The sequence below is a fragment of the Chamaea fasciata genome, unplaced genomic scaffold, assembly GCF_029207755.1.
Source record: "Chamaea fasciata isolate MVZ Bird 193981 ecotype frontalis unplaced genomic scaffold, bChaFas1.0.hap1 SCAF_19, whole genome shotgun sequence".
Taxonomy (NCBI): Eukaryota; Metazoa; Chordata; class Aves; order Passeriformes; family Sylviidae; genus Chamaea; species Chamaea fasciata.
Window position 1 is genome coordinate 5,235,641 of NW_027094104.1, and position 17,499 is coordinate 5,253,139.

The window sequence follows — 17,499 nt, forward strand, 5'->3', positions numbered from 1 at the left end:
CACAAGCAGCTCTCATTTATCCTGGAGAGGCCCCTGGGATTTATATTCCCAAAGGCCAAAGGGTGGGCAGCTCGAGGCTGAGGGGGCAGGAAAACATGGACATAAGGCATGGGCAGGGAGAGACAAGGACACCCCTGGCATGGACAGGGACACCACTAGTACAGACAGGGACACCCCTGGCACAGGCAGGGAGAGGCAGGGACACACTGGACTGGCAGGGACCCAGCCCAGCCCAGCACTGACCTGCAGGACGATGGGCAGCTGCTCCGGGGGGTTGCGGTTCTCCACGCCCATGGTCAGCCACACCTGGAAGGCCGTGAGCTGCTCGGCGAAGAAGGGGCTGTGCTGGGGGAGCAAAGGGGGAAGGCAGCCATGGGTTAAACACCAACGAGTGAAGGCAAGGGCTCTGACACCTGTGGACTTCACTGTTTCCTAAGGCTGTGATTTGTAACTCATACGGGTTTGCCTGGGGTTTTCTAAATGCACAAAAAACTTCCCAAAGACTGAGCAGACACATGTCCCTTTAAGTGTGTTGGGGAAAAAAGAAGGAAAGAGTAGAGAAATAGGAGAAGGGACCACTAAAGGTCTTAGGGAAGTGTGGCTGCTCTCTGCCTAGGAGCAGCAGATGGAGCAGCAGTGGATTTTTCTGCTCTGCAGAGGCCATTTCACTGCTACAGCAGCACTCGGAGCTGCCTCTACCCAGTCCACAGACACAACCCAAGAGCAAGGAAAAGAAATTCCTCGTGTCATCCATCCCTCTGAGGATGTGGACCCAGCTTGGGGTGAGGATGCACTGACCAAAGCACGCAGCAGCTTCCAGATAGGAATCCACAGAGAACCAGGAATCAGAAAGAGGTGGAAGAGGGAGGGAAAACCAGCCCAAACCTCAACCTGTAGGAGCAACAGGAGCCCCCACAGGCCCTTCTCCACCAGGTTATTGTATTTTCCAAGACTGAGCGGGCAAGAACACCCTGGGAATACCCAGGAGTAATTGGTGATGTGCTGCTGAGACAGCCCAGCCCCGAGGCTGTGCCCAGGGCAGGCTGCACTGCCAGTCCACAGCAGGTCCCTGTGCCTCACCCAGGCAGGCGGGAACAGGCTGACAGTGGCCACAGGGACTGTCCCCTTCCCTGCTCCCTGGCCAGCACCAGCCAACCTCCTGGAATGTGGCTCCACACCAGCTCCCAGCCCCAGCTGCACACTGACAGCTCAACCTGCCTCCAATCCAGCCAAAATACACAAGAAATCACATTTGTCAGGCTTGAAAACCAGCCTGTAAATTGTTCCCAGCCTACCCTGAATCGATCTCCAGCTGAGAGTGGCCACTCTTCTTCGCTGACCTCGTGTCTGATCCCCAGCAAGCCTGTGCCTCTTCCCACCCCAAAACACTCAGAAATCTCCTGAATTTCAGCTCACTTGACAGAGAATGCCCAGCTGAGGGTTAACACTAATAAAAAAGCCTCCAGTGACATTGTTAGAGACTGAAAGTAAAAATGAACGTAAGCCAGGAGAAGAGAAATAGTATTTTTTACGTTCTAAAGCAGAGCACAGAGTGAGGAAGGCAAGGGGTGGGAGGATAAAGACCTCAGGGCATCCTGATCAACCCCCAGCCTGGCAGGAGCCCACAGTTCTCCTCCTGCACTCAGGGCTTTGGAGACAACCTGCAATTACAGCCAGAAAACCTTTGGAAGTTTGGTATTATAAATAAACTGCAAGAATGTTACTGAAAATTAGAGAGACATCAGGGTGGAACAGGAACCTGAGCTTGTACAGTATTTATTATTTAAAAGTTTCACTTCATGAAATATCGAAGGAATATCAAGAAAAATCCATTCTGAATAAAAGAATTTAAGCTAAATATAATATTAAAAATTTTACTTTTCTGCTCTCTGAGATTAAATAAAGCAGAAACTCCCCCCCAGTGACTCCTGTTAACAACACTGAACTTAAGAGAACTCTCTGGACATACCCTCAAACTCTAATTTATATTTGAAAAGAACTCTAATAGGAGATAATTTTCACATGTAGGCCTTTAATTTCAAAAAGTGTGCTGCATGTTGGGACCTTTTGGGTAACAACACCTGGTGAAGTTTCAGTGCTGTGGAATGTTCTGAGTCAGGTCTCAGACACTGCTTTTACTGGCAGGAGCTTCCTGCTCACCCCCACATTGGGGCTGGATCGTGCAGCAGGGAAGAGTTTAAACTTGATTTTTGTCTGTTCCTCTAAGGGACAATCACAGAATTCCAGAACGGTTTGGGTTGGAAGGGACCTTAAAGCCCCTCCGGTGCCACCCCTGCCATGGGCAGGACACCTCCCACTGTCCCAGGTTGCTCCAAGCCCTGTCCAACTTCCAGGGATCCAGGGGCAGCCACAGCTTCCCTGGTCAACCTGTGTCAGACATTTACAATTTTCCACAAACATAAACCCATAAAGTGCACCAGCAGAAGTGATGAGCTGAGCTGAGGGGTCAGAGGATGGATGAAACTGGACCCACGTTTCGGGACAGTCCCCAACTTACCCTGAAGGCAGTTCCTTCCTCGATAATGGTGGGTAACTGGGAAAGGCAAATGTCAACAGCAAGGTCCCAGGCTTGCCTGGAGGAAGGGCAGAGAGGGAAGAGAAGGCATTACAAGTTATCCATAAGGAATAGCAAGGGAAATTGAAATTCTGACCATCCAATGTGGACAGTGATGTCTGACTGGCTTAGAAGCGCTCAATATTCCCTGTTTTTAGGGAGAAATGGTAAAAACACCTAAAGAAATTTTCTGCAGCACTGGAGAATGTCAGCCCACAGGGCCTTTGAGGTATGTTTTACCATGCAGAAGAATGGTTTAAAGATCAGAGACAATTGCTCTGATTTTGGCTGCCCACAAAAGGATTCTGCGGGTCACTCACTGCAAGCAGCACACGGAGAAGACGCTGAGCTCTTCACAGTAATTTTAGGTAAGCAGCACTAATACTGCTACAAAAATGGCCAAAGCAGCCCTGTGAGGTCAGATCTCAAAGGGTTTAAGTGTTATCAGAAAGAACAAACAAAAAATTTAAAAAGAGATTTGAGTAGATTAAAATGAAATCTCTTTTCTGACGCTTCTGAAAACAGGCTGTTGGAAACCACTGGAGCCACGTTACCCAAACCATTCAAACCTCTGCCAACCTTCTCAACCCTCCAAAACAAAATCACCAGCTTGAAACCTCAACCTTCCTGCTCTCCACAACCAGGGCCTGTTGATGGATGGGGAAGAGACTCTGCTCAAGTCAAATGCTTCTTCAACCATTCCAAACCTGCCCTGAAATGATTCTCCAGCCCTTCCAAACCACCCAAAATGCTGCTTCTGCTCTGTCTGTGGAAAACACAAATCCTCCCAGCCAATGGGACACCAGCAAACAAAGTAAAACAACTCTACTTCCAACCACTGGAACAGCTGCTCCCTCCTCAGAGCCTCAGGGCTACACCCAGGTTACACACAGGTTACTCACTGTGCTGGCTGAACAGACAATGGCATTAAACACGCATTACAATAATTACAAGATTCAAACCAAGCCACAAATGAATGGGAGAGGATTAAACCCTGGAGGGTGGGGAGAGGAGGAGAAGGGAAAACACTGTCACAGTGCTGGTGACAGTGATGGCTGGGAGGAGGAGGAGCAGTGATTGACAGCTTTAATATCCCAAAGGGAACGGGAAAGGTGGGCACACCGTGGATGTGCTGCCTGAACTCCCAGCACACAAACAAGAGATAAATTTGGGAGCAGCAGGGAACCAGGATGGGAGGTGCTGCATCCCACCAGTGATTTATGAAAGCCAGAGATCAGTGCACCCCCTCAGCAGAGATTGCTGTCTGCAAAGTGCTCTGCAAGATTTGTTTTCACTGCATTTGGGACACAAAGGGCTCAGCATCTTTCCTTCCTCCCTCCTCACTGGTCTCCTCCAATAACTCCAGGCCCTCCAGCCTGACAGGGTGACACAGTGAAACAACCCTGTGAAACACCCCAGTGCTCCAATGGAGTTATGCTATGAAAGAAAGTGTTAAAGAGGATTTTTATTTTTTTTATACTACCCTGAACTAATTGCACAAAGTTAAAAGCTTTCCTTAGCAGAAAGATTGACTCAGTTGAAAAAAAGTGATTTTGCTTATCCCAAAGCCAAGGCAGCAGCACAACAGGAATGGTCTGTGGAGGGAACCCCACCTCAGTCCAATAGCCTTTCACTACACTGGGACTGTTCAAATGTTTAATAATTTAACATGAACTCATCAGCTGCCTCTTTGATTCCCAGAGGTGCTGCAAAGTTTGGACTTCAAGTGAAGAACAGAATGCAGAGTCCCAGCCCCGCTCAGGGACTGGTTTATTGCCCAAACCCACAAACTGCCAGGCAATGGAAACCCCCTGAAACACTCAGAGAGCAGAAACTCAGCCCAGTTAGAGCCTGTGTCTGTCTGCACCCACGGGTACCCATTAGCTGGCAGCTCGTGGAGGCTGATGTTCTTACACTCAAATTTTCGGGACTGACTCAATGTCTAATGCTTTTAACTCTGTCCTTTTTTTTTTTTTTTAATAATGTATTCTTGACGTCTTTTAACGTTTTTAACATTCTCTTTTCCTCTGGGAATGGTGGGTATTACCTGGCACCACACAGGTACCAAGGAACAGGAGAGTTCCTGCCTGGAGGCTGAAGCCTCGTGCAGTCCTGGGGCAGCTCCTCCTTCTGAACCCATTAAATATTTCTGAGCTCATGGAGACTGTTGGATGAGACATCCCACATTTGTTCTGCCACTCCAGTGCCAGCCATGCCCTGTGTGACAACATCCCCAGTCCCAGTTCACCTGTGTGGCAGCGACCCTGTCACCTCCCTAAGCTGCTTTAGGGCACAGCTGGGGAGCTGCTCAGACACAGCTATTTTTAAAAACTAGTTATTGCTATGAATATTTGGCATGAGTCCGAAATCCTTTTCTTCTCCCAGCACATGCCCCTGCTCCAGCCACAACTTAGAGCACAGGCTTTGCTATTTCTGTCCCCCATCAAAGTCTCCGTAGTCCGATAATGGGACTTGGAGATGTAAAGACTAACACATAGACACAAAAAAATATCTGGTTACAGTGTAATCTGAACTAATCTAATCCTTCAAACGTCAAACAGCTCCAAATACCTCTTCAAACAATCACTTGCTTCTTGCAGAGCCATGGAGTGTTCGGGTGCAGCCTCATTTCCCTGAGGGATGGCTGAGCAGCCCTGATCCATCCTGCACCCTCCCACCTGTAATTGGCTTGCTGCATTATGGTTTTGTTTCCAGTCCCAATCTCCAGCTCATTGTATTTGCAGTACATTATGACTCCTTTCAACCCAAATTTCATGGCCTGCAAACACACCACGGTGTTTCTATTAGGGATGGGTTGTAGCTCTTCCAAAGCATAATTAAGGCACTTGGGGTTTAATATATGACCTGTGTTAGGAAATATTTCCAAACACATTATTAGGTCTTTTCAAAGGCCATGAATAAAAGCAGCTGGCACCAGCAGTAATGCACAAACCCTAATCCATCACAGCAGAGATCAAGGTGCTGACAGAGCTCAGTGCTCATGCACAATAGACAGAGCCACTCGCAGCTGAACAGCACAGCCAATCAATGGATATTAATATTAATGTTAATATTAATCCTGTATTAGAGCACTGCTTGCAGCACCACACAAACACAGCCAGCCCCTGCCCCAGGGCAAGGGGCTGAGCAGGCAAAACTCAGGAAGCCAATAAAAGTGGGAAAACCAGAGGTAATGTGTCATATTCTGTCCAAGAGGGAACAGCCACAGAGATCAGCTCTCCTGACTCCGAAACACATTGTTCCTCTTGGTGAAGGGAGGAGACTGACAGCTCGTGGGTCAAATATCCCCTCAAAAAAATGGAAATTCTCACTCTTCCTCAAGTTCCAGCTAAAAAGGATACTCTGATCTCCCAGATGAATTGGCCTGGACATCAACTTGAAAGGTTAACTTTTTAAAAAGGCAGAGCAGCTCCTACCTCCAGCAGTCTCAGCACTTGTGTGACACCTCGGCCACATCTCCAGCTCAGGAGCCACCCCAGAGTGACTTGGGGGACTCTCCACAGGCAGAGATGTGGGTGAGCAGAGATCACAGAGAGCAGAGGTTGATTTTATGCCCTTTCTGGGGATAAAATGGGATAAAATGGATAAAATTCCAGTGGGAATCATCCAGGAGGTAAAAATTGATGCTCAAGTGTAAGGGACTATTTGCAGGGCTGCTCCCACCATGTGCAGATCTTGTAACGGCAGCCAGACTTGCTCCCCAAAACACTGTCTGGGGATCAAAAACCTGGGAAAAGTCAGGATCAAACACCCATCAGATAACTCTGCTGGATCAGCCAGAGCCACAGACCTTGGTTCCACAAAGCCCCACAGCCCCCTGGCTGGAGTTTCATCCTTCCCAGCACCCTGTGGCCAACTTCCCTGTCCTCATCTCATCACCCAGCTCATCCAAACTGTAAAATGGGTCTGCAGGTTTCAGATCAGGGATCCATTAGAAATTCCTGAGTGAAAGGTGATAGACAAGTCATTATTTTTAGAAAATATTTAAACGAGCCCTAAATTAGTTTCTAAATCTGTCCTTACTGAAAGTTCCTAATAACACACTGAGCCCCCCCGGACAAAAGTGGAATTTTCCCCTTTGCAGGATTTGCTGCAAACTGCACGTTTTTTGGAGGGCACTGAATAAAGTGTGTCAATTCCCTGCTCCCTTGCTCTCTACCTCACCAGTGTTTAGGATTCACGTGGAAAAGAGCTCTTTGTGTGCCTGTTCCTAAGGAATTTCTTCTGGTAAACCTTAAAAAGCAGCAGCAATGGGGTGCTGTGCTCTGAGGGGCTTCACAGAGGTGTCCGTAAATTCCCAAAGGAATTTCCAGCACCACTGTGCTACAGAAGCACAACATGAGCAAAGAAAATGTGCTTCTAGACCCCATTGTGCTGCCATGTGAGTCTGAGAGAGATAAAAAATGGGATCCAGGAGTTCCCAGTTTTCATTCCTGTGGCTCAACCCATGGATGGCAACACCAACTCCAAGTCAAGTCATGTTCCCATAGGAAACCAGAAACACAGGCTTTTAATAGGCTGGCAATAAGAAGGAATTATGTCCCTATAAGGAACAGAAAATATAGATTTTTAATATGCTGGCAAAAAAAGCAAGCTATAAATAACTCCAGAAATTTACTGGTTTAATTTTGAAACTCCTGCAATACCGTGTCCTACCCTCCTGCACTTGCAAAGTGCAGCTGATGGCTGGAGCTCTGCCACAGCTCTGTCCAGCAGCAGCTCAGAGTCACCACAGGGACTTTTCCTGTTCTGCCCTCCCAGGTGTCCCAGCCCCTGTGACACTGACAAACCAGCTCACCCCACTCACAACAGTCTGAAGCAGTTTTCCTCAGAAGCTGCTGCTCCAAAGCACTCTGGGCCATTGTTTGCCACGTCCCAGCACTCAGAATGTTCAGTTGCCCAAGTGCAGCTCCAGCTAAAGGCTCCCCAGTTTCCTCCAGGATATTCAATAATTAAAGCAGCTTTGTGGTACCAGCAAATGCCTCCTCAGTGTTTGCCTGCACCTGCAAAGGCTCCTGGGGCTCCCTGATGCCAGCCTGGCTCCATTCCCTGCAGAAACCACACCATGGAATCATGGAATGTTTGGGTTGGAAGGGACCTAAAGTTCAGCTCATCCCACCCCTGCAGGGCAGGGCCACCTCCTACTGTCCCAGGCTGCTCTGGGAACCTGAGCTCCTCAGTGCTGCTGCCAGTGCTGCACTCATTCATCAACACCCTCTACGTTCACCTTCCTCCACATTTTTATGGAGGAAACCCATTAAAAAGCTTCTGGAAATGCAGGCAGGTTGAGCCCCCTCAGCTGCCTTTACCTGTCACTCCCTCAGCCTTTAGCAAGGCTCTGTTCTGACCCCCAGGAGCCCCCTCAGTGTCACTGCCCCCCTTTGTACTTGGCCCAATTTGGTGCTGCTCTATTCATCACAGTGAGTAAGAAAATAAAAGCCGGAAATTTTGTTATTACTGTTATTATTATTATTTTTACTATAATTGTTCGTGGGACATTGGTTTGATAGGCAGAACTACATTTAAGAGCTTTTTGATAACTGTGCCACCTCCATTTCCATTAATCATCTTAAAAGCAACAGTAAAAGTAGAGGAACTCGACAGCAGGAATTTCTTCTACTTCAGCAGCACAAATTAAGGATCTTTCCCTCAGGCCCTCTGCTCTTCCCAGCCCTGGGGACCAGCTTTACCTTGGGAAAACAAAGGCAGCAGGTGACCCATTTCTTTGGTATTTGGAGGGAAAGATGACAGGGCTGGACTGAAGCTCCTGCACCACAGAATTACAGGATAATTATGAATGCCCAGAGCAGAAGCAGCTTTGGAGATGGGTATTAGGCTGCCACAAGCTGTTCCACTCCTGATCCACTGGCTGAACCAGGGAAGCACTGCAGAGATTCAAGTGGAATCATCAGCGGTGTTAAGGTTTTTAATTGGGCTAATTTTATAGGGGAAAATTGATTATCTCCTCTCAGCTGAGGAGAATGAGTGACAATTTGTATAAAGCTGTATTTCAGACATACTCATTGGACCAAAATAAAACTACAGGTTACAACTGACAGAGCAGAGACAAACCCCATCTCTCAAGAGGCGTCAGAGTGGTTTTCAGGGAAAGGATTCACCACTGGGTGTTGCTTCCTCTGACAGCTCTGGGGAAAATGGTTGGGGTTGGAGTCACCCGGGACACATGCCACCATCCCAGGCTGCTCCAAGCCCCTGGGGACATTCCCAGGACAGCCATGGAATAACCTGTGCCAGGGCCTGCCCACCCTCCCAGGGGGAATTCCTGCCCCATATCCCAGCAGAGCAGGGGCTGCAGCACTCACCACATGGCGTGCATGTAGGTGGGGGGCAGGCGGGGGCTGCTCACGGGGGTGCAGTTGTAGGACCTCATGATCCTCTCTGCCAGCAGGAAGTTCCGGAACAGACTGGCCACCAGCAGGTCCTGCCGGAAGAGCTTCTGGAAAAGATCTGCCAGGAGAGTGCAGCAGTCACTACAAGCACGTTTCAGCACCTCAGGTAACAAGCCAAAAGGGTTTAAGATGTAAAACCGTGTTAACATTTTGTTCCAGTAACGAGGAATGTGCAGCAGTTCTGCAGGGATGTGATGACAACCAGCAAAGGGAAATTCTCCTTCAGAGCTCCCTCAGAGCACCATGGCTGCTCCATTCTACATTAACAAAATCAAACACTTTCTACCTCGGGTTCTTTTTTGCCTTTTCTGGATCAAAACCCCCTTTTGGTGTTTCATTTCAGCTCATCCTGACTAAGTTTTTGGAAAATTACTGAGGGGGAACAGGACCTCTGTGTACTATTTAATCAAGAACTATCCATCTGTTAACTGGCAGTTTGATGAGAAGCCAAAATGAATCCTAAAAGATAGCAAATGTGCTCTCTTCTACAGGGCAGAGAAGAACTGATGCCATGTGAGCATTAGGAAGAGCAGGGTTGGAGAACTGTTTACAAATTTGGCTGCTTGTGCTCCAGAAGTACCAATTCAGAGCACAACAGGGGTAGAGAAATGAGGGATGAAGTTACTCATGGGAAACAAAACTGCCTTACCAGCAAAGAGAAGAAAAAAGCCTTTATTCATGCTACTACCCAAAGCTGGAAGAAAACAGATTGCTCTGTACAAATACAGTAAGAAAGAGAATTATTCAAGCTACGACAATTGTGTTAGCACACGCAAACCCTTTCTGGGTTCTAATGATCTGCAATGCTCTGGTAAAAAAGAAAACAAATAAAAACCAAACTAGCTTTCAGCTCCATCCTGATCTGCTCTTCCAGTTTCAGGGTTTAATTTTTTCCTCCTTTCAGTGTCTCATTGATCTGACCTCTCATGCCCCTCCCCTGCCTGGCCTCACCTCTGGGCAGGACGTTCCAGGCAATGGTGTCTGTGATGGCTGTGAAGATCCAGTTCAGCTCTCCCAGGGGAGTTCTCCTGTCGTTCAGCCTCCCAGGAATCCTACAAGTGGGGGAAATAAAACCCTTCATAAGACCCCTGATATTTTGCCTTTCTCCTCATGAGAAAGTATCAGCAATAGGATGAGGAAGTTTCAGAAACAGGCAGCAACCTGCTAAGACATCCTGTGGATTTAATCCTAATTTAACCCAATTTCCTTTCTGTGACAAGATTTTAAAAAACAAAAGTATCAGGACCAACACAGGAAGCCTTTCTACGGCCACTCACTCCTCTGCCACATGCAGCAGCATCATTCCTGTGTATAAATCCAGTTCTAAACCAGCTAGAAATTAACATCTTATGAAAAATTCCTGTCTGTCTTGGTATCAGAGGAAAAATACACATCTCTGAAGCAGTGTTTGCTAATGGATCCCCCGGAGCGAGCGCAGGGAACACGAGGCCACAGAGGCTCTGCTGAGGATTCTCTGTCAATATTTGCATTGCAGAACACCCTCTGCAGCTCCCCAAGCCAGAGGGGCTTCCTTGGGAACTGAGGGGATCCTTGCTGAGCTTCCCCAGCCAGGCAGCCACAGCTTACACCGTGTGGTGGCAACTGTCACAGCAGGTTTTAGTCAACAGCAGAGGTTTCTCCATGGAAAGGGTGGCCAGGCATTGGCAGGGGCTGCCCAAGGAGGTTTGGGGTCCACATCCCTGGAGGTGTCCAGGCAAGGCCTGGAGGTGGCACTCAGAGCTCTGGGCTGGGGCCAAGGTGGGGATCAGGCACAGCTGGCACTCTGTGATCTCAGAGGTCTCTTCCAGCCTCAAAGGTTCTGGGTGAAACCTCCTGGCCTGGCAAGAGCTGCTCATCCAGGACCCACAGGGCTCCTGTGCTCAGAGATGTGCCCATCACCAAATCCCAGGGCTGACCCAGCTGTGCCATGCCCAGGCTGGCAAACCTGGGCAAACTCTGAGGAAGACAAAGGTTGGAGGCTCTGGGCTGGAGCTGCAGAGCCTCTCCAGAACGAGGATGTGAGCACAGCGTTGCCATGAAAACCATCCCTGGGAGCAGGAGCCTCACTCTGCATTCACAACAGGCTGTGCCTGCACTGCCTGAGCCCCCCTGACAGCGGTGACAAAGGAGCCACTCCAGCACAGCAAACCTGAGTGAGGGCAGGAGGGAAATTCCTGACTGTGACATCCCGCTGAGCCCAGTGCTCCTGCAGCTCCAGCAGGGCAGGGGGAGGTCCCCAAGGCTTTGAGCCACAGCAGTCCTTGACACCAGGGTCAGGAGCACCCACTGAGACACAGAAATCACCTCTGACATCTTCTACTGACTTTTCTACAAGAAAATCAAGGGGCTGAAAGCTGCCAAACCCAGGTGCAAAGGCAAACCATGAATTTTCATCTTTCACTATAAATAATAAACAGACATTAAAACATGAGCAATTTCCAGCCCCTGACATTTGATAATGCTTCAAGTGGAAACAAACATCAATTTTAGTCTCACATTTGTTATTTCTGGTGACTTTTATGGATGTGGTGCTGGTGCACGACAGCCTGGAGTGGGCCCTGCTCTGGAGCAGCCACGCCAGGACCTTCCTGGTGACACTCAGAGGGGCCCTTTGTCACCAGACCCAATACAAGGCACCAGAGGGACCTGGCTCCTCTCCAGGGACAGCGACACTGAGCTGGGGGCCCAGACACAGCCATTTCCTCAGACTGCCACAGCAGGAACAGCTCTTGAGGCTTTTTAGTTTGTTTTCCCCTTCTCAGGGGATTTTTGTTTAGAATTCCCTGCTTCTGCACCATGGACCCAAGCTGAAAATCCCAGGAATGCCATATACCACTCCTGGTCCCCTGAGACTGGGATTTTGGGAGAGGGAGCCCAATGCAGCAACAGAGATTAAAGCACCCTTGTACATGCCCAATTCCTGGTACCCAGTTTTCGATACCCATTACCATGGATTTATTCCCATAAACCATTCCTTAGGGTTTTTTTCCCAAACTTTTTGAGAAGCAGAACAAAGCCCAGCTCATGTCACTCAGCAGCCACACCTCCAGCACAGATGATTTGAAGTCGTGGGATCAAACAGAAAAGTCCCCTCAAGGCAGGAGGAACATGGACAGAGATGCTGCCAACAAAAGACTTCATGAGGTGGCAGCCAGAAGTTCCCAAATTCCCAACACTCCACCAAAATTCCTTTATATTTTGCTGTCCGGCTCCAGCAAAGATCTCTACTTCTAAGCTAAGGGATTGTTTTGGCCTCATCTCAGAAATTCTGTGATGTAAATGCACATCAGGATCCACCACACGTTCCCTCATCAGGACATGGGCTGAGCCGGCATAATTGGAAATCTGAGCCCTTCGGAGAAGGTGCAGCTTCATTTAGCCTCAAAGTCTGCGGCTTAATTGCAATATAAACTCCTTCCCCAATTTTAAAGACAACTGAATTATAAATTACAATATACACACAGGCAATCCAGGAATTATTCCAGGTCTGTCTCCAGACTGTAATAAAAATCTGTGTTTTCTATAATTGATCTGAGGAGCAGATGAAGATGATGCGGTTTAAATATTTGATATCCATAGGAAGCTGTTGCTGGCACCCTTCCCCTGGAGAAGCCTGCAACACACACACGTGTGCTGTGGCACAGCACAGACCAAGAGCCTGAACCAAAACCTGTTTCTGCCAAGAAACCTTTTTTCAAAGAGGATTTAACATCCAAGTTCTCTGTGAGGCTGAGTAAGAGCTGCCCAGCTCAGACCTTCAGCGACCTCACCATGTCTTTGATTAGAGACACTCTTGTAGCAATTGTTAATTAATTAACATAGCTCAGCCATTCTTTATGCAGTGCCCTGAGGTGGCCTCAGCTCCTCCTCGCCCCCAAACCTGTGCACACCTCTGGCACTCAGGCACAGCTCAGCCCCAGGGAGGTTTCCTTCCTGCTTCCCATCTCCTAGAGGCCACAAGAAACCCAAACCCCAGCACGTTTTCCCCAGAGCTTTCAGAGGAAGCAACACCCAGTGGTGAATCCTTTCCCTGAAAACCACTCTGACACCTCTGAGAGACACGGTTTGTCTCTGCTCTGTCAGTTGTAACCTGTAGTTTTATTTTGGTCCAATGAGTATGTCTGAAATACAGTTTTATACAAATTGTCACTCACTCTCCTCAGCTGAGAGGAGAGAATCAATTTTTCCCCCATAAAATGAGCCCAATTAAAAACCTTAACACTGCTGATGAATCTGGCTAGCCCAACACATCTGTGTGGAAGGGCTGTCAGCACAGAGAGGCTTTTTGAACCTCAGCTGATTGAAAACATGCAAAAATGGCACAGGAAATTGGAGCTGATGTGATCTCACCCCATGACTGATAAGGTGCCATTGGCAGCTCCACTTCTCCACATCATGCACGCCTCACTGAACACCAGGGAACACTTTCCTGTTAAGAATTTACACTTCTTCTATGCAGACTTCTGTTCTCCTAACCCCTTTCAGGACACACCAGTACATATAAAATTTGACTTACTTCTCTATTAAATCCAGCGTGACTCCTGGCACCAGCCTGACACTCTTCTGCATGCAGAACCTGGGGAGAGACAGTAAAATAGAACACACTAATTGAGTGTTTAATGATGAGGCTCAGTGGAGAGGATGCAGAAGGAGGGCTCTTTATTGCACTGTTTCCGCTTTTAAAATGGTGTTTGGGTAGGAAACTTCAGCACGGCATGATCAGAGCCAAACGAGGCCCTCAGCATTTGTCACTCTGGCAATTCTGGGGCGATTTCCATCGTCAGGTGTCAAAACTGGGCCATTGTAACTGTCAGGGTGACAAGTGTTCCAACACAGCACGGGGGAAAAGGGCTCCCAGCATCCAGCACAGCCTCTCGGGATCAGCACCACAGAGCAGGGAGGATTATGCTGCTGGAATAATGATCAGCCTTGGCTGGGCTTCCCTGGGAAATCTGGCACTGCAGGCAGGGAAGGCAGGAGGGAGGGGACGGGAGGAATGCGTCAGGTTCAGACACCTCCGTTGTTTAATTAAAAAAACTGCTGACTCCATTTCCTCAGCCTTACAAATCCCACTACTCCAGGAACAGCAGCCCTGGAAAACGCCGAGTCCTGTCAGCAGTGCCTGGAAAATCCCCAAAGCTGCTAAAGCAGGAGTGTGTGGGAAGGGGGGACGCTGCCTCCCCGGGAGTACAGGGCAGCAGTGGGAACACAGCTCCAGGGTGGAAACCCAGCAAATCCAGCTTGGAACGACTTGCTCTGACAGTGCTGCATTCCCAGCCCACTGCCCCAGTCCCTCAGGAACCCACTCTGCTGTTTAAGGAGGAATTCAGCCCTCAGTGCAATCTCAGCTGGCATTTGCCCCAACACTGCACAGAGTCCTGGGGACACCACGGGCTCAGCTGCCCAGCAATCCCACATCTCTCCTGGGATGTCCACATTATCCACGTCCAGAAGGTTTTTCCCCAGATAAAAGGGGACAACAATGACTTATTAAAGACAAGACATGAAGAGCTCATTTGTGAGATCTTGAGGAGCACTCCAGTTTTCCTGTGGCATCCCCTGCCTGAAGAGCATCCATTGGAGCCCAGGAGTGGGACAGACTCTGGAAAGCTCACAGTCCCCAGGCTGCTTTCCTGATGCCTGCGTCATCCAGCAGAACGAGAAGCCATAAAGAACCCAGGAACCTGCAGTGGGATCCCTGTGCAATCTGCTGAAATATAAAATTCTTACGACAGTGCATTACAGAACCACGCAGGGAAATTCCCCCCTAAACAGCCCCAGGCAGACTCAGCCTGGCAGAGCCAGGTCCCTGGGATGAGGCTGCAGAGTTTAACTCCTTCTGATGGTGCCTGGGAGCAGCACAGCTCTGCACAGTGACATCTGCTGCCTCTGTCCCTGCAAGTGTCCCAGGCCAGCTCGGAGCAACCTGGGATCGTGGAAGGTGCTAATATTCCCAGATTAGAGAACATAAATGGAAGACCTCAACGACCAGGTTGGACAGGACCTGGGGCACCCTGGGACGGTGGGAGGCGTCCCTGCCCATGGCAGGGGGTGGCAATGGATGGGCTTTCAGGTCCCTCCCAACCCAAACCCAGGAAGGCAGAAAATGGTACTCAGCACTGTGGGAATATTTTGAAACTCAATGTGGTCTAAACCAATGTGGGACAGAGGATTGGCTGAGTTAACCCCAAAACCTCAGGCAGAAATGCAAAATAAATACATTAGGGAAAACCTCACAAGACACTTCAAACAGAACATCAGCAGGACAGCTCCAGTCCTTTTGCTTCCTGCTTCCCGTGCTGGCTGTGCTTTCTGGAGGACAACCTGCACATCTCTAACTCCCCAGGCTCAGCAGCTCCCCAGCACTCTGTTCCCTCCTGTTTGGGGGTTTTCCAGCCCTTTTCAGGATCCCTACCCCTCTTTATGGGGTAGCTCTATGCCACATCACAGCTCTATGCCACAGGGCCCTGAAGTCAGCTGAGGCAAACTCCGGGTGTGTGGTTGCAGCTGGTTTGTGCCTTCCAGGAGTGATGGGAAGGCAGGCACATGAGTCAGCCCTGAGCAGCTTCCCAGGGAGCTGCCTGTGCTTTGGGCACCGGGATGTGCGTAAAGCAGGGCTCCAAACACTCACAGCTCCTCAAGGTCCACGCCTGCCTCCCGACAGCGCGATCCGTCAGGATTAACAATCCCTGCATCTTAGCTTCCAGTCTGCCTCACATGCAGCTTTATATAGTTACAGCATCTATTTGGACACGTCAGCTCCCAGCAGCCACCACACACAAGGACAATCAGCAGCCACACAGCCAAGTCACACTCCAGGGTCCTGGAACTGCAGGCTGGCACCAGGAGTTCCATGCCCCACACCCCAAGGGCTTGGCTGGCCTGGGCTTCTCCTCCCGGCATCAATTTCACTTCCCCTGAAATTAGACAGAAGTGGCTGCAGCTGCAGCCCCAACTGATGAGGGCTTTTGTCCTTCAGTGACTTCCCTACAGAGAACAAAATGGGATGGATAAACATTTATTCAAACTTTCATTTGCCCATAAATTCCATATATGAAACCTCATCAGAGTGCCAGTCTGGAACTGCACAAATGTTGTATTTCAAAAGCAGTTTCATGGGGTTCTGGGTCAGCTTTAGGAAAAGGGCCGAGGTGAAGGAAAACGGAAGTTTTAATGGCAAAGGTCTCTGTGTTTAACTCTGTTTTTCGTTAAGAGATTTATGACATCAATGCAGACTGGATGAAGCTCTTAGAATGCAGCAGAGGGTCTGGTTTTGCATTTGTTGCGTTTAACATCAGTAAAAACCAATGATCCACAGCAGCAGTTATTATTTACAGGATTAGATGGATAAAACCACACCTGCAACAATGCCAATCAACTGGGAACACAAAAGGAGCATAACCTTCATCAGAGAATGAAATTCCTTAGAGTGCATTGAACACCACACAATCATTGGATTGGAAGTGGGAGGAAATTCTTCACTCTCCAGGAGCTCCCATGGCACCTTCCAGCATTAGCCAGCTGAGGCTGAGGTGTTTAAACCCTTCCCCTAGGCAGTTTTACAAACACCTTTCCTGTCAAACACCCTGAGACACATGTCAGAGAATCTCTCATGCTCATGCAGGTGTAGCCTGTGGAGAACCTGCCCTGCTCACCCCCTCAGCCACGTTCCCATGGAGATGAGGAAGAGAAAATTCCTCAACAGATCACAGTACCCGAAAAAAACCTTTCTTAGCATATCTAACAAACAAAACCCACCTAAAAAACCTCTCCTACAGAACTTCACATACCCAAACCAGAGCCTGGCCACAGGACCTTGCTCAGTTTGCTGCTAATGTGAAACAGAAAGAGTTTAAAGAATTGTAATTCATTACAAGTATCTCCAAAGGGCAGTGAGTAACTCCTGGAGCTGTGGTGACAATTTATCACCACCACCTGCAGTGCCCATGGGCTTCTGCCTGTTCAAACCCTGCCCAGAAAATGTCCTGAAGTTCTTCCATTCTGGACCAGGCACGAACTTGAGAGCAGCTGGAAGAGCCTCTGGGAATGGACCTCTGAGCTCTGGGGGTTCCAGGTCCCTGGTGTTGGGTAAAACACTGCTCCTGAACAGCTCCTGCTCTCTGGAGCAGCCTTTTCTAACTTTCTGCCTAATTAACTTGGGCTGTCATTCCAGAACATCTTTCCCTGGTTTATCACTCCAACACTGTTTAAAGCTACTGCATTATTTACAGCAACCGCAATATTTGGAATGTGATTTGTGCAAAGGACAGTTTACAGAAAGTTGTATTGCACTATGTACCACTCCTGCTCTCTGAGGAAGCAGATATTTAATTCCCAGAACAGTAAATCCCTTAATCTGAGCAAACCTAGATACTGAGCTGGAAACTAAAACGCAATAAGCAGAAGATAACAATATTTTCACCTTTCTAGCTCTCATTAATAAGCTGCTGTCCCCAGTGCCCAGTTCAAGCCCTGCTATTCAATATTGCAGGG

The 17,499-nt window shown here is 48.7% G+C and overlaps 1 protein-coding gene across 1 annotated transcript in view; it reads right to left on the reverse strand.

Moving 5' to 3' along the window:
- The window catches only part of RPTOR (regulatory associated protein of MTOR complex 1), a 96,599-nt gene that overhangs the window by 47,265 nt on the left and 31,835 nt on the right, over positions 1-17,499 (reverse strand). Inside the window, exons 7-11 of the mRNA XM_066200412.1 lie at positions 13,523-13,582; positions 9,958-10,058; positions 8,920-9,064; positions 2,519-2,594; positions 244-345 (exon numbers count right to left, since the gene is read on the reverse strand). Of these exons, the coding sequence (XP_066056509.1) occupies positions 244-345; positions 2,519-2,594; positions 8,920-9,064; positions 9,958-10,058; positions 13,523-13,582 (484 nt within the window). The remainder of the gene's footprint in view (positions 1-243; positions 346-2,518; positions 2,595-8,919; positions 9,065-9,957; positions 10,059-13,522; positions 13,583-17,499) is intronic.